Source organism: Gekko japonicus, unplaced genomic scaffold (assembly GCF_001447785.1).
Source record: "Gekko japonicus isolate JY-2015 unplaced genomic scaffold, Gekko_japonicus_V1.1 scaffold2189, whole genome shotgun sequence".
Lineage (NCBI taxonomy): Eukaryota > Metazoa > Chordata > Lepidosauria > Squamata > Gekkonidae > Gekko > Gekko japonicus.
In genome coordinates this window covers 227,782-247,382 of record NW_015161468.1, presented here as the reverse complement: position 1 = coordinate 247,382, position 19,601 = coordinate 227,782, and the positions used below count along the sequence as shown (strand labels likewise).

Sequence of the window (19,601 nt, the reverse complement as noted above, 5' to 3'; positions counted from 1 at the left end):
GAGCTTCAGTACCGGGTGGGGGGGGAAGAGGAGCTGGGGGGGAGATGGAGGGGGGTGGAGGACAGGGGGGAACCAGCAGGATGGGGGGGTACTTCCCTCCTCCTGCTGCTTCCTCCTCTGCCTCCCCCCCCCACGAGTATCGCGGGTCCCCCCTTGTTTCAATTAATTGCCAAGGGATAAATGATCCCAACCGCCCCATCAGTACCATGAGCAGCACACAATAGACACCTTCCAGACGCTGCCCATGCCCACCTCAGGCTGGGCTCTGCACCAGGCTGCCTTTTCACAGAGATGTTGCTTTTGCCCCTTGTTAGGCAGGCTGTGAGCCATGCCGGACCCTGCGAGGGGTTCTCGGATTTGGACTCTGCTTCTCCTGCAGGCTCAATAAGCAGCGGCCTCCCAGCCAGGAAGGTCCAAGCATGGGCTGGGCAGCCTCATCGTTAAATGGATCCATCCCACCTAAGTGCTGCGAAGTTGCATTTTGAAACAAAATCTACTCAGGTCTGGACTTGGAGGATGTCAGTGTTGGTATTTAAAAACTGAACAGTCAACATACAGCCTAACCCTAACCCTGTTTTTTGGAACCTCTGTGTATTGCATTCCAGCCTTAGTTCTTCCAGTTAATCGTGTTTGTTTGTTTACAATATTTGTGTATCCCCTCTCCCGACACATATAATAAAACAATTCATAACACTAACACAGTCCCCTAATCAAGAGTCATATGCTAGAAGACTAGCAAAAACCGAATAAGTCAACGGTTGACAGAGTGCCTATGCAGCAGTTAGGAAGGATGTTGACAAGCTCGAGCATGTCCAGAAGAGGGCAACCAGGATGGTGAGAGGGTTCGAATCCAAGTCTTATGATGAAAGGCTGAAAGAGTTGGGTATGTTTAGCCTGGGAAAGAGAAGGCTTAGAGGGGACATGATTGCAGTCTTCAAGTATTTGAAGGGCTGTCATGTAGAAGATGGAGCGGATCTATTCTCTCTTGCTCCGGATTGCAAGACTAGATGTAATGGGTGGAAATTACAAGGGAGTCGTTACCGGCTAAATATCAGGAGCGACTTCCTAACTGTAAGAGTGGTTGAGCAGTGGAACAGACTGCCTTGGGAGGTGGTGGATGCTCCTTCGCTGGACGTTTTCAAGCGGAGGCTGGACCACCATCTTTCGGGTATGTTGTAGGGCTATCTTTCGGCTATGCTCCTGCAGAGGGCAGGGGGTTGGACTAGATGACCTGCAAGATCCCTTCCAACTCTAACATTCTATGATTCCATGATTCTATGAAATAAGTTGTACCCCCCTCAGTCCTAATATTCCAATTGTGAGTGTCATCCCACCAAGTTTCAGTAAGGCCTATTAGGTCATAGTCCCCTTCTTGTATTAGGACTTCAAATTCCTCCTGCTTGTTTCCCATTCTCTATGCACTAGTGTTGAGACATCAGAATCCATGTTCTATGCACCCTGAGGTTTTTGTTTCTGTACCTACATGTGAGTTAATGTTATCTAGCATATGTGCCACTCCCCGCAAAACTTTGGAGTTCTTATCTCTGGTTATTGGCATCATACTGGGTTTTGCATTTTGTCTTGCTCTCCCACAGGATTTAGTTTAAAGCTCTCCTTATTAGGTTTGCAAGGCTGTTTCGAAACGCATTTTTTCCTACCCTCATGAGGTGCAAACCATATCCCGGTAGAAGAGCTTCATCTCAGAAGCGTAAGCCCAATTTGATGTAGGTCTATGGTATACCTGGGAAGGGGGTCAGTCCTCCATTCCAAAATGAATTGTGCCCCTGGAAATGATGTCAAAACACTCTAGGAATTGCATATCTCTTGTCTTTAAAAAAGTATCAAGACAAACGAATTTGTAGAGCATCACTTTTGGCTTCAGATCAGAATGTGCAATGCCACTCCCTGCCCACGAAAGACTCTGGCTGGTTGCCAGGGTTCTGCTGCCATCCCTGCCCTAGGAACAGAGTTCTGAACACTGAACTTCTAGACCTTGCCTATAGACTGGTCCTAGGGATGGACGTGGGAAAGGGTCATTTGTAGCTAGGCTTATGGGGTCAGCACAAAGATCTAAATGTTCTGATTCTGCATTCCAAATACAGGAACCTACAAAGATGCTTGGCCAGAGATTTCACACTGGACGTTTGCTGCTATTCTCTGTGATAGGAAGAGACCCAAAGTCTTATCTTTCTCATCAAAACTAAGCTGAGCTGTCTCATCTCCTTGCAGGTAACATGTGGGCCCAGCAGTGGAACAACATTTACGATATGATGATTCCTTTCCCAGACAAGCCCAATCTCGATGTCACCAATACAATGAAACAAAAAGTAAGACCTTCTCCATTGCAAGCGTCCTCCTTGCCATGTCCCCCTCTTGCTTCAGCTGCAGCACTCAGCAGGGCTCTGGTGACCAGAAAAGGAAGCAGCTGCCCTGTTGCTCGCTGTCTGGCTGCCGCCTGCCAGTGAGACGCGGAGCAGTTTTCTGCAGGAGGGTTGAGAGAACTAGAGGAATACTGATCCACCTGGCAGCAGCCAGAGGCATGAGCCCTGCCCGGCTTAATTTAGGACATGCATCTTATTAACTCAGCTCTGACACAGAGTTTATGCTGAAATAAATGTTCTTAGTGCTGCACATGCAGATGAGTTACAGCTACATTGCAGCATATGGTGGAAGAATATGTTTGGCTTCAGTTTCTGTCTGCCAAGACCTGATTCCCAGATTATGTTTTCATGCCCACGGTGCTGTGTCATTTGCCTTGTGGGGAGAAGTGTGACCGAGTGAGCCCTGCAGCCTCCCTTGTGAGAGAGCTGAATCCCCCCCCCACCTCCAAGGTCCAAGGAGCAAACACCCATTTCTGGGACTGGTCTCTAGGAACAGTTGGCGCTGCATAATGTTGTCTGTGGATCCTTTACTTTCCTAGAATTGGAATGCAACACACATGTTCCGGGTGGCAGAGGAGTTCTTCACGTCACTTGGCATGCTGGAAATGCCACCTGAATTCTGGGAGAGCTCAATGTTGGAGAAGCCAACGGATGGGCGGGAAGTCGTCTGCCATGCATCAGCGTGGGATTTCTACAACCGCAAAGACTTCAGGTGCATACTGCCATGGAAAGGGAACCTAGTGCCTTGTGAGCACAGATCTCTTCTCCCAGGGGATTTGTTTGGGTTGTTAAACCGAAAATTGGTTCTAGGTCTGTCCCCATGTTGAGAATTAAGGTTGCATCCACATTGGATCAGATTGGCTTCCATTTGCAACAGGTTTTTTTTAAAACATCTGCATGTTGTTGTCTCTTAATAATCCAGTTTCCAGGCTTTTCCCAAACCTAGTTTGTGACGACTCTTCTGGAAAGAATGCAGACCAGGCATATTTGTGTGCTGTGTGGATGGGAAGGTCCCACCCACATCAGTGCCATTTTCCCCCCACACACACCAGTCACCATTTCTACCTGTATCACCAGACAGCATTGGGGCCCTTTAAAAAACCAGTAATTGCCACCTTAACATTATACCCTTCTAATGGTAAATCATCATGATAAGTGAGTTCTTCTGAATTCCCAACTTTTAAAGAAGTCTCTAGCCCTGTTTATTGTGGAGAGACCCCTTTCCCCTTAGCGTGTCTCTCCACAATGACAAGGCTAGGGCAGGGGCGCTGTAGCACATTTCCAGTACTTCCCCTGGTGCCCAGCGAGCTTTTTCAGAGAGGGGGGCTGAGGCCCCAGTAAGGCAGGGCTCCTTACTGGCTACTCTCATTGGAATGACCAGGCTGTTGATGGCTGCAGAGGGATGCTCCACTGGCACTGGAGGGCTGGGCAGCACCTGGGCTTTACTTAATCCATTTCTCCTTCTCGGTCCATTTCTTATTCTTTCCTTCTTTTTATTTTCCTTTTCCTCTCTCCCTTAGACGTACTTCCTTCTTAGAATCATAGAATCACAGAGTTAGAAGGGGGCATACAGGCCATCTAGTCCAGGGGTGTCAAACATGCAGCCCGTGGGCCGGATCAGACCCTCAGAGGGCTCCAATCTGGCCCACAAGGCCCTGGCTGTTTCCTGCTTTCTTTTCCAGTTCTGCTGTTGCTGCCGTGTCACAGCTTGCTTTACCAGAATCTCTCTTTCGCACAGGAGAGATAGATAGGCAAGATATTCCCCTTCTTTTCTTTGAGAAACAAGCTTTTATAGATGTTTTAAAGAAAAATAAGTTTTTAAAAACGGTGCCCCCCCCCCGAAAAGGCTTATTGACATAGGGAGCCTGAGAGAACCATAAGCCACGTGAATGTCACTACATAGCATATCACCAAGAATGTCTGCCACTCAGAGCAGATTCTGACTTGATGGACAAATGGCAGAAGGTCCACATATTTGTTACAAAAATTTGAAAAATTACAGAAATTTCTAACTACTTCCGTTAACACCCATACTTGTTACTTCACAAGCATGTTAGTTGATTTCAACACACTTAGTAGTACATATTTAGGAGACAAAATTAACAAAGGGACGAGACAAACCTTTTCAAAATTACTGTTTACCATTTCTCATCCTATAACTTTGTACTGACTTTGTCCTATCACACATTACATTAAGTATGCATCCTTAATCATCTAAATCACATAAAGGAGGGTGGAAAATAATAATCTGGAGCTCAAATCAGATTGCCTTTTCCTTTTCTTAATTCTTTGTAGCTTTTTTTTAAGCAAAACCATCTTTGCATGTCTAAAGCCTTTGTACATGCAGAATTCTATTTCCATTTCTAGCCATTCAACTTTCAAAGTACATAAATAATGTAACTCTCCGGTAAATTTCCGCCTTTCATTAATTCTGATAGGTTTCTTGCGTTTCCTCATTCGGGGTCCTGTTCCTGCCTTTTGCTTTGCAGATTTAATCAATTCCTTACATGGTATTTCATGCGAGTTTCCTTTTGTATATTCTGACCCAATTATGTCCCTCCTCTGTAATTTGGATGTTTGGTCAGTTTCACTTTCTAATTCTATTATGGGTAGAGAAGTTGTGCCACCTAACCGCTTTCCTTGATAATAGCCTAGTTTATCAGAATCCTGAAGAGGTTGCAAAAGTTCCTCTTTGTCCTCCACGTCCAAACAAATACTCCGTGGTATCTCTAGTTGATCATCATACTCCTGACATGATTGTAAGAGCTCCTTCTTGTCCTCCATGCCCAAACTAGTACTCTGCGATTTTTCGAACCGATTCTCAAATGCTACTTCAACCTTTCCTCATAGGACTTGGCCTCCAGACCCCTCACCATCTTCGTTGCCCTCCTCTGGACACATTCTAGCTTGTCTATATCTTTCTTAAATTGTAGTGCTCAAAACTGAACATAATACTCTAGGTGAGGTCTAACCAGAGCAGAGTAAACTGGCACCATCACTTCGCGTGATCTGGACACTATATTTCTGTTGATCCAGCCCAAAATTGCATTTGCCTTATTAGCAACTAAGAACATAAGAGAACATAAGAGATGCCAATGTTGGATCAGGCCAAAGGCCCATCCAGTCCAACACTCTGTGTCACACAGTGGCCAGAAATACCAGTGCCATCAGGAGGTCCAGCAGTGGGGCCAGGACATTAGAAGCCCTCCCCCTGTTGACCCCCCCCCCCAAGCACCAAGAAGACAGAGCATCACTTGCCCCAGAGCCCCTAGCTATACCTTGTGGCTAATAGCCACTGATGGACCTCTGCTCCATATGCTTATCTAATTCCCTTTTGAAGCCGTACTGCATCACACTGCTGACTCGTGTTCAGTGTATGGTCTACTAAGACCCCTAGATCCTTTTTCACATATACTACAAGTCTCCCCCAATCTATAATTATGCATTTGATTTTTCCTACCTAAATGCAGAACTTTAAATTTATCCCCATTGAAATAATCTTATTTGTTTTAGCCCAGTTTTCCAGCCTGTCAAGATCATCCTGTATCCTGACTCTGTCTTCTACCGTATTTGCTGCCCCTCCCCATTAAGTATCATCTGCAAATTTAATAAGCAATGCCTCTATCCCTTCATCCAAATCGTTGATAAAGATGTTGAACATAACAGGTCCCAGGACAGATCTTTGAGGGACTCCACTTGTTACTCCAAGAAGTTGAGAAACCATTCACAAGCACTCTTTGGGTGCGATCTGTCAACCAGTTACAGATCCACCTAACAGTCATAGGATCCAAACCATATTTTTCCAGTTTGTCAACAAGAATACTATGTGGAACCTTATCAAAAGCCTTACTGAAATCAAGATAAACTATGTCTACAGCATTTCCCTGATCCAGCAAAGTAGTAACTTTCTCAGAAAAAGAGATAAGATTAGTTTGACATGACTTGTTCTTGAGAAACCCATGCTGGCTCTTTGTATTAACAGCTGACCTTTCTAAATGCTCAAGGGCTGTCTGTTTGATGATTTGTTCTAAAACTTTCCCAGTTATTGACATCAAGCTGACGGGTCGGTAGTTACCCGGATCCTCCTTTTTCCCCTTCTTGAAGATGGGGACAACATTTCCCCACCTCCCATCTTCTGGAACCTCAACTGTTCTGCAAGAATTCTCAAAAATAATGGACAGAGGCTCAGAAATTACATCCGCCAGTTCTTTTAGTACCCTTGGATGCAGTTCATCTGGCCCCGAGGACTTCGTTTCATTTAAAGAAACTAGGTATTTATGTACGACCCCTCAGCTGCAGCTCCCTTCCCTCGTCACGTGTTCTGTTTTTGCCATATTGAGCACCATTTCCCTCGCAAGAGAAGAGGGAGGAAAAGTAGGAATTTAGCAGTTCTGCCCTCTCTTCACCACCTGTTACAATTTCACTTTCCTGTCCCTGCAATGTGCCTACCACGTCCCTGCTCTTTTTCTTTCTTTGAAAATAAGAAAAGAACCCTTTTTTGTTGTTTTTAGCATCTCTCGCTAGCCTAAGCTCATACTGAGCTTTAGCTTTCCTAACACTCTCTCTGCAAGCCCTGGTCATTTGTTTATATTCATCCTTGGTTATAAGGACCTCCTTCCACTTTCTGAATGAGTCTTTTTTATTTCTCAAGAGGAAGCGTTTGTGGTTGTGCCTTCAGTATTCTGCTTTTAAGAAACTCCCGTCCCTCTTGAGCTCCCTTCTCCTGAAGTATTTCTGACCATGGGATTCTACCCAGCATAACTTTTAAGTTTGTCAAAATTTGCTTTCCTGAAGTCCAACCTATATGACTACGTTCAGCTTTTACCTTCCCCAAGACTGTAAATCCCAAAATGACATGGCCACTACTACCCAGGGTGCCCACTACTTTCACTTTGTCAACCAGTTCTTCCATGTTGGTAAGAATCAAGTCCAAGATAGCAGATCCCCTTGTTTCCCTCTCCACTTTCTGGAAAATGAAGATGTCAGAAAGACAAATCAGGAATATATTGGACCTTTCATTTTTAGCAGAGTTGGACTTCCAACAGATATCCAGGTAACTGAAATCTCCCATGACCACCATGTCCCATCTCTTTGAGAACTTTGTAATCTCTTCTAGGAGTGTCTCATCCAAATCCTCTGCCTGGCTTGATGGTCTATAGCAGACCGCCACTATAATATCACTATTATTTCTTACTCATCCAGTTTTATATAAAATTGTGACAGCCAATGGCCACATACTATAAACTTTATTCTATTCTATTATTTCTTACTCCTTTTATTTTTACCCAGAGACTCTCAACTGGACTTTCATGCGCACAAGTATATCCTCACAAGTATATACCTCTTTTACATCTAATGTGACTCCTCTGCCCTTCCCTTATTTGTCTGTCCCTTTTAAACAAGTTATACCCCTCAGTCAAGTTATACCCCTTCAGTAATGCCTTTTAGGTCATAGTCCCCTTCTTGTATTAGGACTTCAAGTTCCTCCTGCTTGTTTCCCATACTCTGTGCATTAGTGTAGAGACATCAGAATCCATGTTTTATGCACACTGAGGTTTCTGTTTCTGTACTTATATGTGAGTTAACTTTATCTAGCATGCGTGCCACTCCCCGCAAAACTTTTGAATTCTTATCTCCAGTTATTGGCATCATAATGGACTTTGCATTTTTGTCTCGCTCCCCCACAGGATTTAGTTTAAAGCTCTCCTTATTAGGTTTGCAAGGCTGTTTCCAAACACATTTTTTCCTACTCTTGTGAGGTGCAAACCATTTCCGGATAGAAGAGCTTCATCTTGAAAGCGTAAGCCATGGTCCAAAAATCCAAACCTTTCCTGATGACACCATCTACGTAGCCAGTCATTGATCTGCAGTATTCTTCTTTCCCTCCCTAAGCCACGGCCTTTGACAGGAAGAACTGATGAGAATACAACCTGCACACCCAATTCCTTCATCTGTTTACCCAGAGCCACATAGTCTCCTTTAATACGTTCTGTGCTGTGCTGGGTGGGCAGTATCCTTTGTTCCCACACGGATGAGCAAGAAGGGATAATAATCCATGGGCTTGATGAGTCTTCCTACCCTTTTCCGTCACATGGATGCATGCACCCGTTAGACAGCATACCTCTCAAGACGACAAGTCTGGTCAGCACACTTTAGCTTCTGCCCTTCTCAGCCGGGAATCTCAGCCGGGAATCCCCAGTTACCAACACACACCTTCTCCTATATTGGGGAGTAGAGGCTCAAGTCCTCTCATCCACAGGGGTCTGAGAAATTTTCTTCAAGCTTCGTGGAGGCTGGGGGAGAAGTTCTAGTTGTTCAGAATCAGTATCTGTGGGGAGATCCAGGAACTGATTGCTTAGTAACAGAGGCTCAGAATGTCTCTTGATCTTCCTGCTCCTGTGGGTGACATTCTTCCATGTGGTGTCCTCCTGTGTTGGGTGCTCCTTCAGTTGATGGGATACCTTTCCCTCCTCCTCCTCCTGTTGCCCTCTCAGGAGTGCTTCATGCATTCTGTCCACGAACTCTTTACCTTCCCTTATAAACTGGAGTGTGGATAAGTGTGCCTCAGGTCCCTGTATCTTCTCCTCCAGTAGGGCTACCAACTTACACTTGTTGCCAGTGCAATTGCTGTTATTTTTATTTATTTATTATCAAATTTGTACACCCCCCCCCCCCCGCAAAGCAGGCTCAGGGTGGCTTCCAACATGACATATATACAGCTTAAAACACAATTATTAAAAACACTACAAATCAACAAGCATAAAGGTCCTGGTGGCAATTAAAATCCACTTAGATGACACACTTTCAATGGATTTCCATTTCCCAAATGTTCTAAGATGTTCTTCTGCTCGAAGTTTCCTTATGGCAACAACTCAATGGTGGATCATGGGGCCAGGCGCTGCAACGGTTGGGCGATCCGATGACAGCGGCCCCTAATTGTTATCAGTATCAGTTATCAGGCACTTGTCGGATATAGGCAGCGCCATCACATCATAGAGCTTATCGCGAGGTTTCTCTTTGCGCCGAGGGCTGTTCTACGATCTCCTTGTTCTACATTCTTCGCCACAGTCTTTTGTACTTCCGGTTACTCTCAAGTAGGAACACAAACAGGCCACAGACTTTGCACAGAGGAGTTTTCCCAGCTGGCCAAGGCCCCCCGTTGCCAGACCTCGTTTCAGCTCAGACTCTGCCTGGTGCTCCTTTGCCGGCCAGGTCTTCCTGGGCTTCCCAGAGCTTGGGCTCTGTCGGGTGCTGTTGAGGAAGATGCATGTCAAGTCCCTTCTTCCAAAGGCGCAGCAGGAACGGTTGCTTCATCTTCTTAGACTGGCCAGTTGGCCTTAACGCAAGAGCTGTCCCGAGGACCGCCATGAAGCTGGGCCCGAAGCCCCTCTCCCATTCAGTCAGGCTTGTCCTCTGTCAGCTAAGCCACCAGTGCTGCTTACCTCCTCCCTCCATATCCCGTAGGATAAAGCAGTGCACAACAGTGACCATGGAGCAGCTCTTCACAGTCCACCACGAGATGGGGCACGTGGAATACTACCTGCAGTACAAGGACCAGCCTGTCACTTTCCGCAGTGGTGCCAACCCTGGCTTCCACGAAGCCATAGGAGATGTCATGAGCCTGTCTGTCTCTACCCCCAGCCACCTGGAGAAAATCGGGCTGCTCGACCAGGTCACTGAGGATGCAGGTATGGAGAAGGAGTTGTGGTTGGGGGCACAAACGTCTCCACCGTGAGGGACAGGGAAACAAGGGGAGTCAGGAGGGACAGAGGGGATTTCTCAGGAATCAGGCTACTCGTGGACACCTGTTGCTTCGAGATCCCAGCATCCCCCCCATGCCTAAATTAATCTCCATATATCAAATCGTATATCAAAAAAGGAGCTGCGGTGGCTGAAGTGGTTAAGACACTGAACTGCAGGCTGTGGAAGGTCGGTCGTTCAGCAGTTCGAGACCCGAGTGTGCCGCATGAGGGAGTGAGCTCCCGTCTCTAGTTCCAGCTCCTGCCAACCTAGCAGTTCGAAAGCAAGAAATTGCAAGTAGATAAATAGGGACCACTTTGGTGGGAAGGGAACAGCGTTCCGTGCGCCTTGGTGTTTAGTCATGCCGGCCATGTGACCACGGAAACGTCTTCGGACAGCGCTGGCTCTTCGGCTTGGAAACGGAGCTGAGCACCGCAACCCTAGAGTCGGATTCGACTGGCTTTCGAGCAAGGGAAACCTTTACCTTTACCTTTTTATATCAAATAGTGCATTTGGGGTAATCCAGAAGATGAGTTCCACACATGTTGAGATCTGGCTGCTGCTATGCTTTGGGTTGGAAAGTGTATCATGTTGGAGAGGGAAGAGGCTCTCGCCCCTTTGCATGCGTCATCGGCAGCCGTTTGCTCTGCAGGCAGGTGCTCTTAGCTTGTGGCACCAGATCTGTTAGGGAGTTCAGGTTGGTGGCCTGTCAGGGTCAGCTCTTCTGTGCCGATACCCTTTCCCCAGGCTCTCCAACGAGCAAAGACCCCCTTCTCTAGCAGGCCCTCCCTGTTGGCCTCCTCTCCTTTCCTTGCAGACAGTGATATCAACTATCTCCTGAAAATGGCCCTGGAGAAGATTGCCTTCCTTCCCTTTGGCTACCTGATAGATCAGTGGCGATGGAACGTCTTCAGTGGGCGCACCCCTCCCAACCGTTACAATTACGACTGGTGGTATCTCAGGTAAAAGCCTCCTGAGTAAAAAAAACACATGAGGGGTGTGTGTGTATAGTTGGGCAGGGTGTGTCTAAGGCATAGTGGAAGGGGGATTTCATCCTTCCCCAGGGCCCTGTTTTCTGTACTTCTGCTCCCCCCCCCCCGGCATCCCCCAAGCGGCTCTTTCCTCGGACTACCTGTATGCAATGCTCCCTCTAAGCTGTGGAGTCTTGTGAGCAAAAATTCTACTTTGTGAGCTCCTGGTATTAAAGCTGTGAGCAAGCAATTTGGCTACTGCATACATTAGTTTGCGCTGGAGCCCTCCTTCCTGAGCTAAGGCAAAAATGGGTGAGCTGGAGGCTAAAAAGCTGTGAGCTAGCTCACACTAACTCAGCTTAGAGGGACACTGCCTGTATGTTTTCCTGTGTAGGGCAAATGATGGCTGAGGGGGTATTTGGCACAGAGAAAGGCTATTCAGACTGCTTTTTGCTTTTTGTCGTCTGTTTGGTGGCTTATTTTATTCTCTGGCCTGTTTTTTTAATATACATTTCATTAAACCGTTCAGAATACTATTACAAGAATAACATAAGGTAGAATGTATAAAAAACTTAACATAGAAAACAGTGCTAAACTAATACTGGAGTCAACAAGTCTATGGCCCCGATCAGACGCAGAAGTTGCCACGGGAGCGGCACGAATGCTGGGCGGATTATAAGGGCGTGATCACACAGCAACATCTGGCCAGCGTAGCGCACCCGTTGCAGCCGGCCGAAGATGCGGAGTAAAAAGCTACCTCGTAAAGTCCAGTAGCAAACGGCTTGTGACGGGCCGCTGCCGGACTCTCTTTGTGTGATCACTCCAGCGCACTCCTCTCGCGTCATTGGAGCGTGCCGGGAACGTGCGCCGAGGAAGGAAACTGCCATCCCGTCTGATCATGCTTGCAGCGGGACACACTGCCGGCGCAAACAGCCACGCCTCCCCCCCTGCGTTTTCCGGCAAGTGTGAACAGGACCTATATGTAGCTAATACTTTAAAATGCGTGCAATAGAGCTAGTCCATAACTAAGGATTAAAAGTATTTACAGCAGTGGATATCATTTGACAGTAAAAGGCCACATAGAATAACAAGCCACATGAATTGAGTCCATCTATAGTAGAGGATCTACTAGAGAGTGAAGATATGAAAAAATGTCGGCTCTTGCCTGTTTGTATGTCTTTTTTATGCCTGCGTGGTTTTGTTGCGTTGTTTTAGTATGATCTACCTCAAGCAGGGTAAACGTTTCTGAACAGTAAATGCATCAGCCCCTTTCCCCCGTGCCCTGTGGTCCTGATTCAGCCAGGTGGCTGTTTTATCATTATTATTTTTTAAATGGCAGAAGCTCCATCATCACCTGCAGCGTGGCCCTTTGGCAAAAAAAATGTCATCTGTGTCACTTTCCAGAGATTTGTGTTGATGCTTTTTCATTGCTTCTCTGCTCAAATGGCCACCTTTTCTTCCAGAACAAAATACCAGGGGATTTGTCCTCCAGTAGCAAGAAATGAGACACATTTCGACCCTGGGGCCAAATACCACATCCCTGGAAACACGCCTTACATCAGGTACGGGGAGCTGCAGAGGTGGCCACGGGGGCATCGACTGCCACGGGGGGCATTTCACCAAAGTGTCTTTCGTGTCCCAGGGGTGCATAGGGGGTGGGGAGCCTGGCTGGGAAACAGGAGGCCCTGAGAGGCTGGGGGCACTCTGCAGCCTTGCCACGGAGGCTGGGGACTGGCCCAGAAAACATCCTGCATCCGCCTTGGTCCAATGGGACTCCTCATCCAGCCTCCACTCTGATGCTGATTGGAACGGTCCCAGCTTGGAGCGTTTGGGACTAGCAGGACGTTGACCTCCTGCCTTCAGAACTGAACCACATCCATTGTGGGGGAAATGACAGTGATAGTTAAAATCTTCGTTTGCTAATGAATCGAGAGGGCTCAACAGGAGTTTCGCTTCCTCTTGGGCAGGTACTTTGTCAGTTTCATCCTGCAGTTCCAGTTCCACAAGGCCCTCTGCCAGGCTGCCAACCACACCGGCCCTCTCCACACCTGTGACATCTACCAGTCCAGAGAAGCTGGAAGGAAACTCAGGTAAGGGTGGAGGGGGAGAGAGAAGCAGAGTAGCGAGGGAAGATAGTAGGTATCTAACAGCACTGGGCAGGGCCCCCACCACCACCTGGAGGAGAAATTGGTCAGGGGAGCCACACAGAGCTGGGGGCTATTCTTTCTGCAAACTTGGGGGCAAAAGATACAAAAAGCATCCCCAACCATTCACGGCTGCTGGTGAGTACAGGGTGCAAGCAAGAAAATGCAAGTGGGCTAAAAGTTAGGAGGGACGGAGGTGAACAGCTGGGACAGGATGGGACTCCTGCTGTGGGCCAGTGTGGATCAGAGGGATCAATAATAATAATAATAATAATAATAATAATAATAATAATAATAATAATAATAATAATAATAATAATAATAATAATAATAATAATAATAATAATAATAATAACAATAATAACAACAATAATAACAACAATAATAACAACAATAACAACAACAACAACAACTTTATTGTCATTGTACATAGCAATCATTTGGTGATCTACAACCATACTCATACACTCACACAACCATTCACAACCATCCCATAACGCCCTTAAGGTTCACATTGCAACTTAAACCACCAATGTCACCCAAATTCCAATTTCATACAGCATTTAAAGCACTGGAAACGGCTTGAAGTATGAGACTGTTGGTAGCTAGGTGATGTTAAGATCTTCCCTCTTGCTGAAGTTTGCTGTATATTGTTATATTTGATTGTAATTTATGGTTTTAAACTATTCGTGTTTGTTTTAATTATATGCTTTGTTTTAAACTATATGATATTGTTTTACCTGGCACTTGGTGCCCCTGTTAGCCGCCCTGAGCCTTCGGGAAAGGGCGGGATATAAATGCGTTCCTTGTGACTCCCTGTGGAGCTTGGTGCCCACATCTTGGTGAACAAGGTGCAGGCAGGGAAATGATAGTGGCCATGCAGTGGAAGTTGTCTTCTGAAGAACTGGGGGGGGGGGGAAAAACTGAGGGCTGAGGGGTGGGGTCTCCCTGCCCAGCAGGTCCTCCCAGGCTCCCCTTTTGGCGGAACAAGAGCGCAAGAGGAGCCAGCCGTTCCAGTCAGGGCCCCTGCCAGAGCTGTGGCGGAGTGGGAGAGCATCTGCTTCCAATGCAGAAGGTCCCAGGTTCAATCCCCAGCATCTCCAGTTAAGAGAATGTAGGTGATGTGGAAGACGTCACCTTGAGACCCTGGAGAGCTGCTGCCAGTCTGAGTAGACATAAGAACATAAGAGACGCCAGTGTTGGATGAAGCCAATGGCCCATCCAGTCCAACACTCTGTGTCACACAGTGGCCAGAAATACCAGTGCCATCAGGAGGTCCAGCAGTGGGGTCAGGACATTAGAAGCCCTCCCACTGTTGTCCCCCAAGCACCAAGAATACAGAACATCTCTGCCCCAGACGTAAGAACATGAGAGACGCCAATGTTGGATCAGGCGAATGGCCCATCCCATCCAACACTCTGTGTCACACAGTGGCCAAAAATTCCAGGTGCCATCAGGAGGTCCAGCAGTGGGCCCAGGGCACTAGGAGCCCTCCCACTGTTGCCCCCCTCCAAGCACCAAGAATACAGAGCATCCCTTGCCCCAGCCTGAGGGTTCCTATCTCTGCCTTGTGGCTAATAGCCAGCGGTGGACCTCTGCTCCATATGCTTATCTAATTCCCTCTTGAAGCCGTCCATGCTTGTAGCCACTGCCATCACCTCCTGTGGCAGTGAATTCCATGTGTTAATCACTCTTTGGGTGAAGAAGGACTTCCTTTTATCCGTTCTAACCCGACCGCTCAGCAATTTCCTTGAGTGCCCACGAGTTCCTGTATCGTGCTCTATACTGATGTTGATGGACCAAGGGACTGATTCAGTACATGGCAGCTCCACGTGTTCATGTGTTTCCTGCCCCTCCAATGAGACGGGAAGAGAAGCTGCTCAAAAATGTACAGGAGTTCGATCTCGGGGAGAGATGCCCGGGCTGCCCTTTCAGGCATGCCGGCCTTGTGACTTGTGATCACCCAGATGTGGTCAACCAATGTTGCTAGAGGAATCCACGGGATTGTTGGCACAGGGTGAGTTCCAGAAGACAGCTACGCATCCTCATTCAGTGGATGGAAAGAAGAAGAAGAGATCGGATTTATACCCCAGCCGTCACCAGTTTGGTGTCGTGGTTAAGTGCGCGGACTCTAATCTGGGAGAACCGGGTTTGAGTCCCCACTCCTCCACTTGCACCTGCTGATGTGACCTTGGGTCAGTCACAAGCTCTGGCACAGCTGTTGCTGAAAGAGCAGTTTGTGTCAGAGTTCTCTCAGCCCCACCCATCTCACAGGGTGTCTGTTGTGGGGAGGGGGAGGGGAAGGAGTTTGTCAGCCGCTCTGAGACTCCAATGGAAGGGCGGGGTATAAATACAATCTCCTCCTCCTCCTCCTCCTCCTCCTCCTACCAGAAGGAGTCTCAGAGCGGCTTACAATCTCCTTTCCCTCCCGCCCCCCCAACAGACACCCTGTGAGGCAGGTGGGGCTGAGAGAGCTCTCTCAAGAACTGTCCTTGAGAGAACAGCTCTGAGAAAACTTATGACGGACCCAAGGTCACACCAGCAGCCGCATGTGGAGGAGTGAGGAATCAAACCCGGTTCTCCCAGATTAGAGTCCTAACCACTACACCAAACTGGCTCTCTGTAAAGGCATGACGCACTGAAGAGGGGATGCCAGGATAGTGGATGGACATCTTAGCCTTCCACCATTTCAATGCATTCCTAGGCATTTGAGACTTTGCTCATGCCCCTCCGAGTCAATTGAGACCCTTTCCCATATACTATTCCATTGTTCCTATTATGCAGAAGAAAGAGCCCTCTTAATTACACCTATAATAAGGTCATTTAGGCACCAAGGACAATTAGCAATCCATTCTGAGGAACTTCTGCTGAAACATCTATTGGGAGGATAAATCCACCGCAATATCAAGGAAGGTTGTAATGAATGAATGAATGAATGAATGAATGAATGAATGAATGAATGAATGAATGAATGAATGAATGAATGAATGAATGAATGAATGAATGAATGAATGAATGAATGAATGAATGAATGAATGAATGAATGAATGAATGAATGAATGAATGAATGAATGAATGAATGAATGAATGAATGAATGAATGAATGCCTTCCACCATGTCTGAGGGTGCCCTGAGATGAGGCTCTCCACCTCCACCTTTGTATCGCCCCCCACCAGTGTTCCCTCTAAAGTGAGTTGGTGTGGGCTAGCTCACAGTTTTTTAGCCTCCAGCTCACAGATTTTTGCCTTAGCTCAGGAAGGAGGCCCTCAAAGCAAACTAATTTGTGCAGCAACCAAACGGCTCACTCACAACTTTAATGCCAGGAGGTCATAAAGTAGAATTTGTGCTCCCAAGACTCCACAGCTTAGAGGGAACATTGCCCCCCACCCCACCCCGAGCGCAGTGCCAGGCATGTCTCAAGGAGAGGGCAGCAAGGGAGATGCTGGCGCAACAGGCTGTTCGTGGCCAGGCGACACAAGCCCCAGGCTGCTTTCACGCAGGAAGAAGACCAAAGCCCTCCTCCATTGGGGGCCTGGGGAGAGGAAGCGTTCTCTCCTGCTTTTGCCAGGCCCGGGCGGGAGAGGGCCTTTGTGTCCGTCTCATTCTTCCTTCCTTCTTGTCTCTTTCCCTGCAGCGAGGCGCTGAGGGCTGGGTCTTCCGAGCGGTGGCAGGATATCCTCCAGCAACTCACCGGCACAGACCAGATGGATGCGACGGCACTGCTGGACTACTTCAGCCCTGTGACTCAGTGGCTGAAGGAACAGAACGGCCGGATGAATGAAACGCTGGGCTGGCCGGACTTTGAGTGGCGTCCTCCCATCCCGGAGGGATACCCGGCAGGCATCGGTAAATCATGATGGGGCAGCCCGGTCCCAGGCCCCACTCCCCATGGCGGCAGCCTACTGATGCCAGCGTGGCTCCAGCAGCGCTGGTCGGTGTCCCGGGGCCATTCCACAGAGGGGGAAATAAGTGACAAAAGGCAAAGCTCAGAAGGCAGAGCGAGGAGGGCTTCGAGGAGGCAACCCTAGCAACACCCTAACCCATGAGTGACATGCACAGCTACAGCCAGCAAACACCGCCTGATGTAGCTCTGCCTCCCTGACCTCAGGCATGTGCAGAAACAGGAGAAGTGGAGGCAAAGGAATGCAAACTCCTCTGCCCTGGAAGGGGCACTGCAGCATGGCCGGTGGGAGCCCTGGGAGCTCTTGTAGAGGGGGGCTCCGGTCCTGGCCTGCAGCAGCCGTGTTCCCTTGAGCCAGGGAAGGAAAGAGGGCCCCTCCCGCCACAGTGGGCCTGCACTTCCGCGGCCCACTCGGCAGGGGTGGCCACAGCAGAACAGCCTCACTGAGGAGTTCATATCCCCGTCGGGTGGGACTCAGGAGCCAAGCCAGGATGAGGGCAGCCGGTGGGGACACACATCTGCCTCTTCCACAGAGGCTGTTCTGCCTGTCCCCCCCGCCCCACCATAGCTCTCTGGAGGGGGGGGGAAGCAGCCTTGTAGCAGAGGAGAGGCAGGGGCTCCGTTCCCAGAAAAGGAGAGCGAGGCCCGGCAGCCCCCTCCCCCCCCCCCCCCCCCCCCCCACCACCCACCCCAACCGTCCCCCCGCCGTCAACACCTGCTGTGCAGAGCAGAGCATGGGAGGCTGCAGAGACAGTGATGGCAGGCGGGAAGGGCACAGCGATGGCACACTCGGCGTCCCTGGTTCTCTTGCAACTGGGACGTTGTGGGCAGAGTCCCAAACTCAGCTGAGGTTGTCCCCAACAGATCTCGTCAGACCAACCTGGTTTCCTTCTTTGATCGTGTGACGAGCTTACTGGATCGTGGGAACTCTGTTGATGTGATTTCCCTGGATTTCAGTAAAGCTTTTGATAAGGTTCCCCATGACATTCTGAGATGGGCAAACTGGAAGACTGTGGGCTGGACTATCGGACAGTTCGGTTGATAGGGGACTGGTTAGAGGACGGCATCCAAAGAGTGGTGGTCAATGGCGTTCCATCAGATTGGAGGGAGGTGTTCAGTTGGGTGCCGCAGGGCTCGGTTTTGGACCCGGTGCTTTTCAATATTTTTATCAGTGATCTGGATGAAGGGGTAGAAGGGCTACTCCTTAAATTTGCTGATGATACCAAATTGGGAGGAGTAGCAGACACCCAAGAAGATAGAGTTAAAATTCAACAAGACCTGAATACTCTGGAGACGTGGGCAGTTGCGAACAGGATGCAATTCAAGAGTCTCCACTGAAGGTGCAGAATCAACTGGGTAGAATTGATCATGTGGAGTGCCACAGGCTTCTATTCTCTCACCCCCCGCTCAATATGAGGCCGCCGAATGAGACTGTCTGGAGCTTTGGGGTTGGGCGTCATCAATATGCAGACGACACCCAGCTCTGTGTTCCATTATCCAAGCCTCCAGAGGTGTCTGTCTTTGTTCTGAACTGGTGCTTTGAAGTTGTGGTCAGCTGGCTGAGGGAGGACAAGCTGAAGCCGAATCCAAATGTGACGGCGGTAATAGTGGTTGGGAAGGCTGATATTCTAGAGGAACTGAATCCACTTGTCCTAGATGGAGCGATGTTGGCTTTTTTCAGAGAAGGTTAAACTCTTGGGGGGAGGGTATTCACAGACCCCTGCCTTGCTGTTTGAAAAGCGGGCTGGAGCACCTTGGATCAGTTGCGCCTGATTCGCCAGCTCCCTTGCTACCTAGACTCATCCACAGTGGTCCAAGCTTCTGTAATTTCAGGGTTGGGTTAGTGCAGTGTTCTTTAAGCGGGGCTGCCTTTGAAGACAACCTGGAAAGTACAGCTGGTCCAAAATGAGGCACAGGCCTTTCCCGTTGCCGCTCCGGCTCTGTGGAAGGAGCTCCCTGAAGGTGTGGGCCTCCTCCTTGGAGGTCTTCAGAAGGTGCTACAAGGCCTGCCTGCTTGCCAGGGCTTTTGAATGGCAGGCGTCTATAAAGGGGGAGGGGGTTGATTCTTGGCTTTCACTGAGAGTGTGTAACTCTTGTTGTAATCCTCCTTGAGCCACAAGAATAAGTGGGATATGAATGTTTTAATAAATAAAATAAACAGTGGGGTGCACCTTTGGGGAGAGACACAGTAGCCAATCCTGGGCCATCCCTAGTGGATGGAATGACTGACACTGGCCACCGGCTGGCCTGACCGTGGGATGGCTTTGAGGGGCCTTTGTCGCGGCTCAACAGCCCTCGGAGGCTTCTGCCCTTCCGATGCACGGTTCCCTGTCAGTTTTTTCTTGGCTGGAAAACACAGATATGCATATGACTTCTACGAGAAATATAGCAGCCATTCAGCCAATGTGGCCCCTTTTTATTTGTCGTGGATTTTGAACTTCAAGAAAGTTGGATTCTGAGGGAT

General features: G+C 48.5%; 1 protein-coding gene across 1 annotated transcript in view; it reads left to right on the top strand.

Annotated features, from left to right (window-relative positions):
• ACE (angiotensin I converting enzyme) overlaps nt 1-19,601 on the top strand; it is a 90,928-nt gene that overhangs the window by 37,484 nt on the left and 33,843 nt on the right. The window contains exons 6-12 of the mRNA XM_015429127.1: nt 2,230-2,327; nt 2,921-3,093; nt 9,846-10,069; nt 10,939-11,083; nt 12,556-12,654; nt 13,060-13,182; nt 16,871-17,082. Coding sequence (XP_015284613.1) covers nt 2,230-2,327; nt 2,921-3,093; nt 9,846-10,069; nt 10,939-11,083; nt 12,556-12,654; nt 13,060-13,182; nt 16,871-17,082 — 1,074 coding nt within the window. The remainder of the gene's footprint in view (nt 1-2,229; nt 2,328-2,920; nt 3,094-9,845; nt 10,070-10,938; nt 11,084-12,555; nt 12,655-13,059; nt 13,183-16,870; nt 17,083-19,601) is intronic.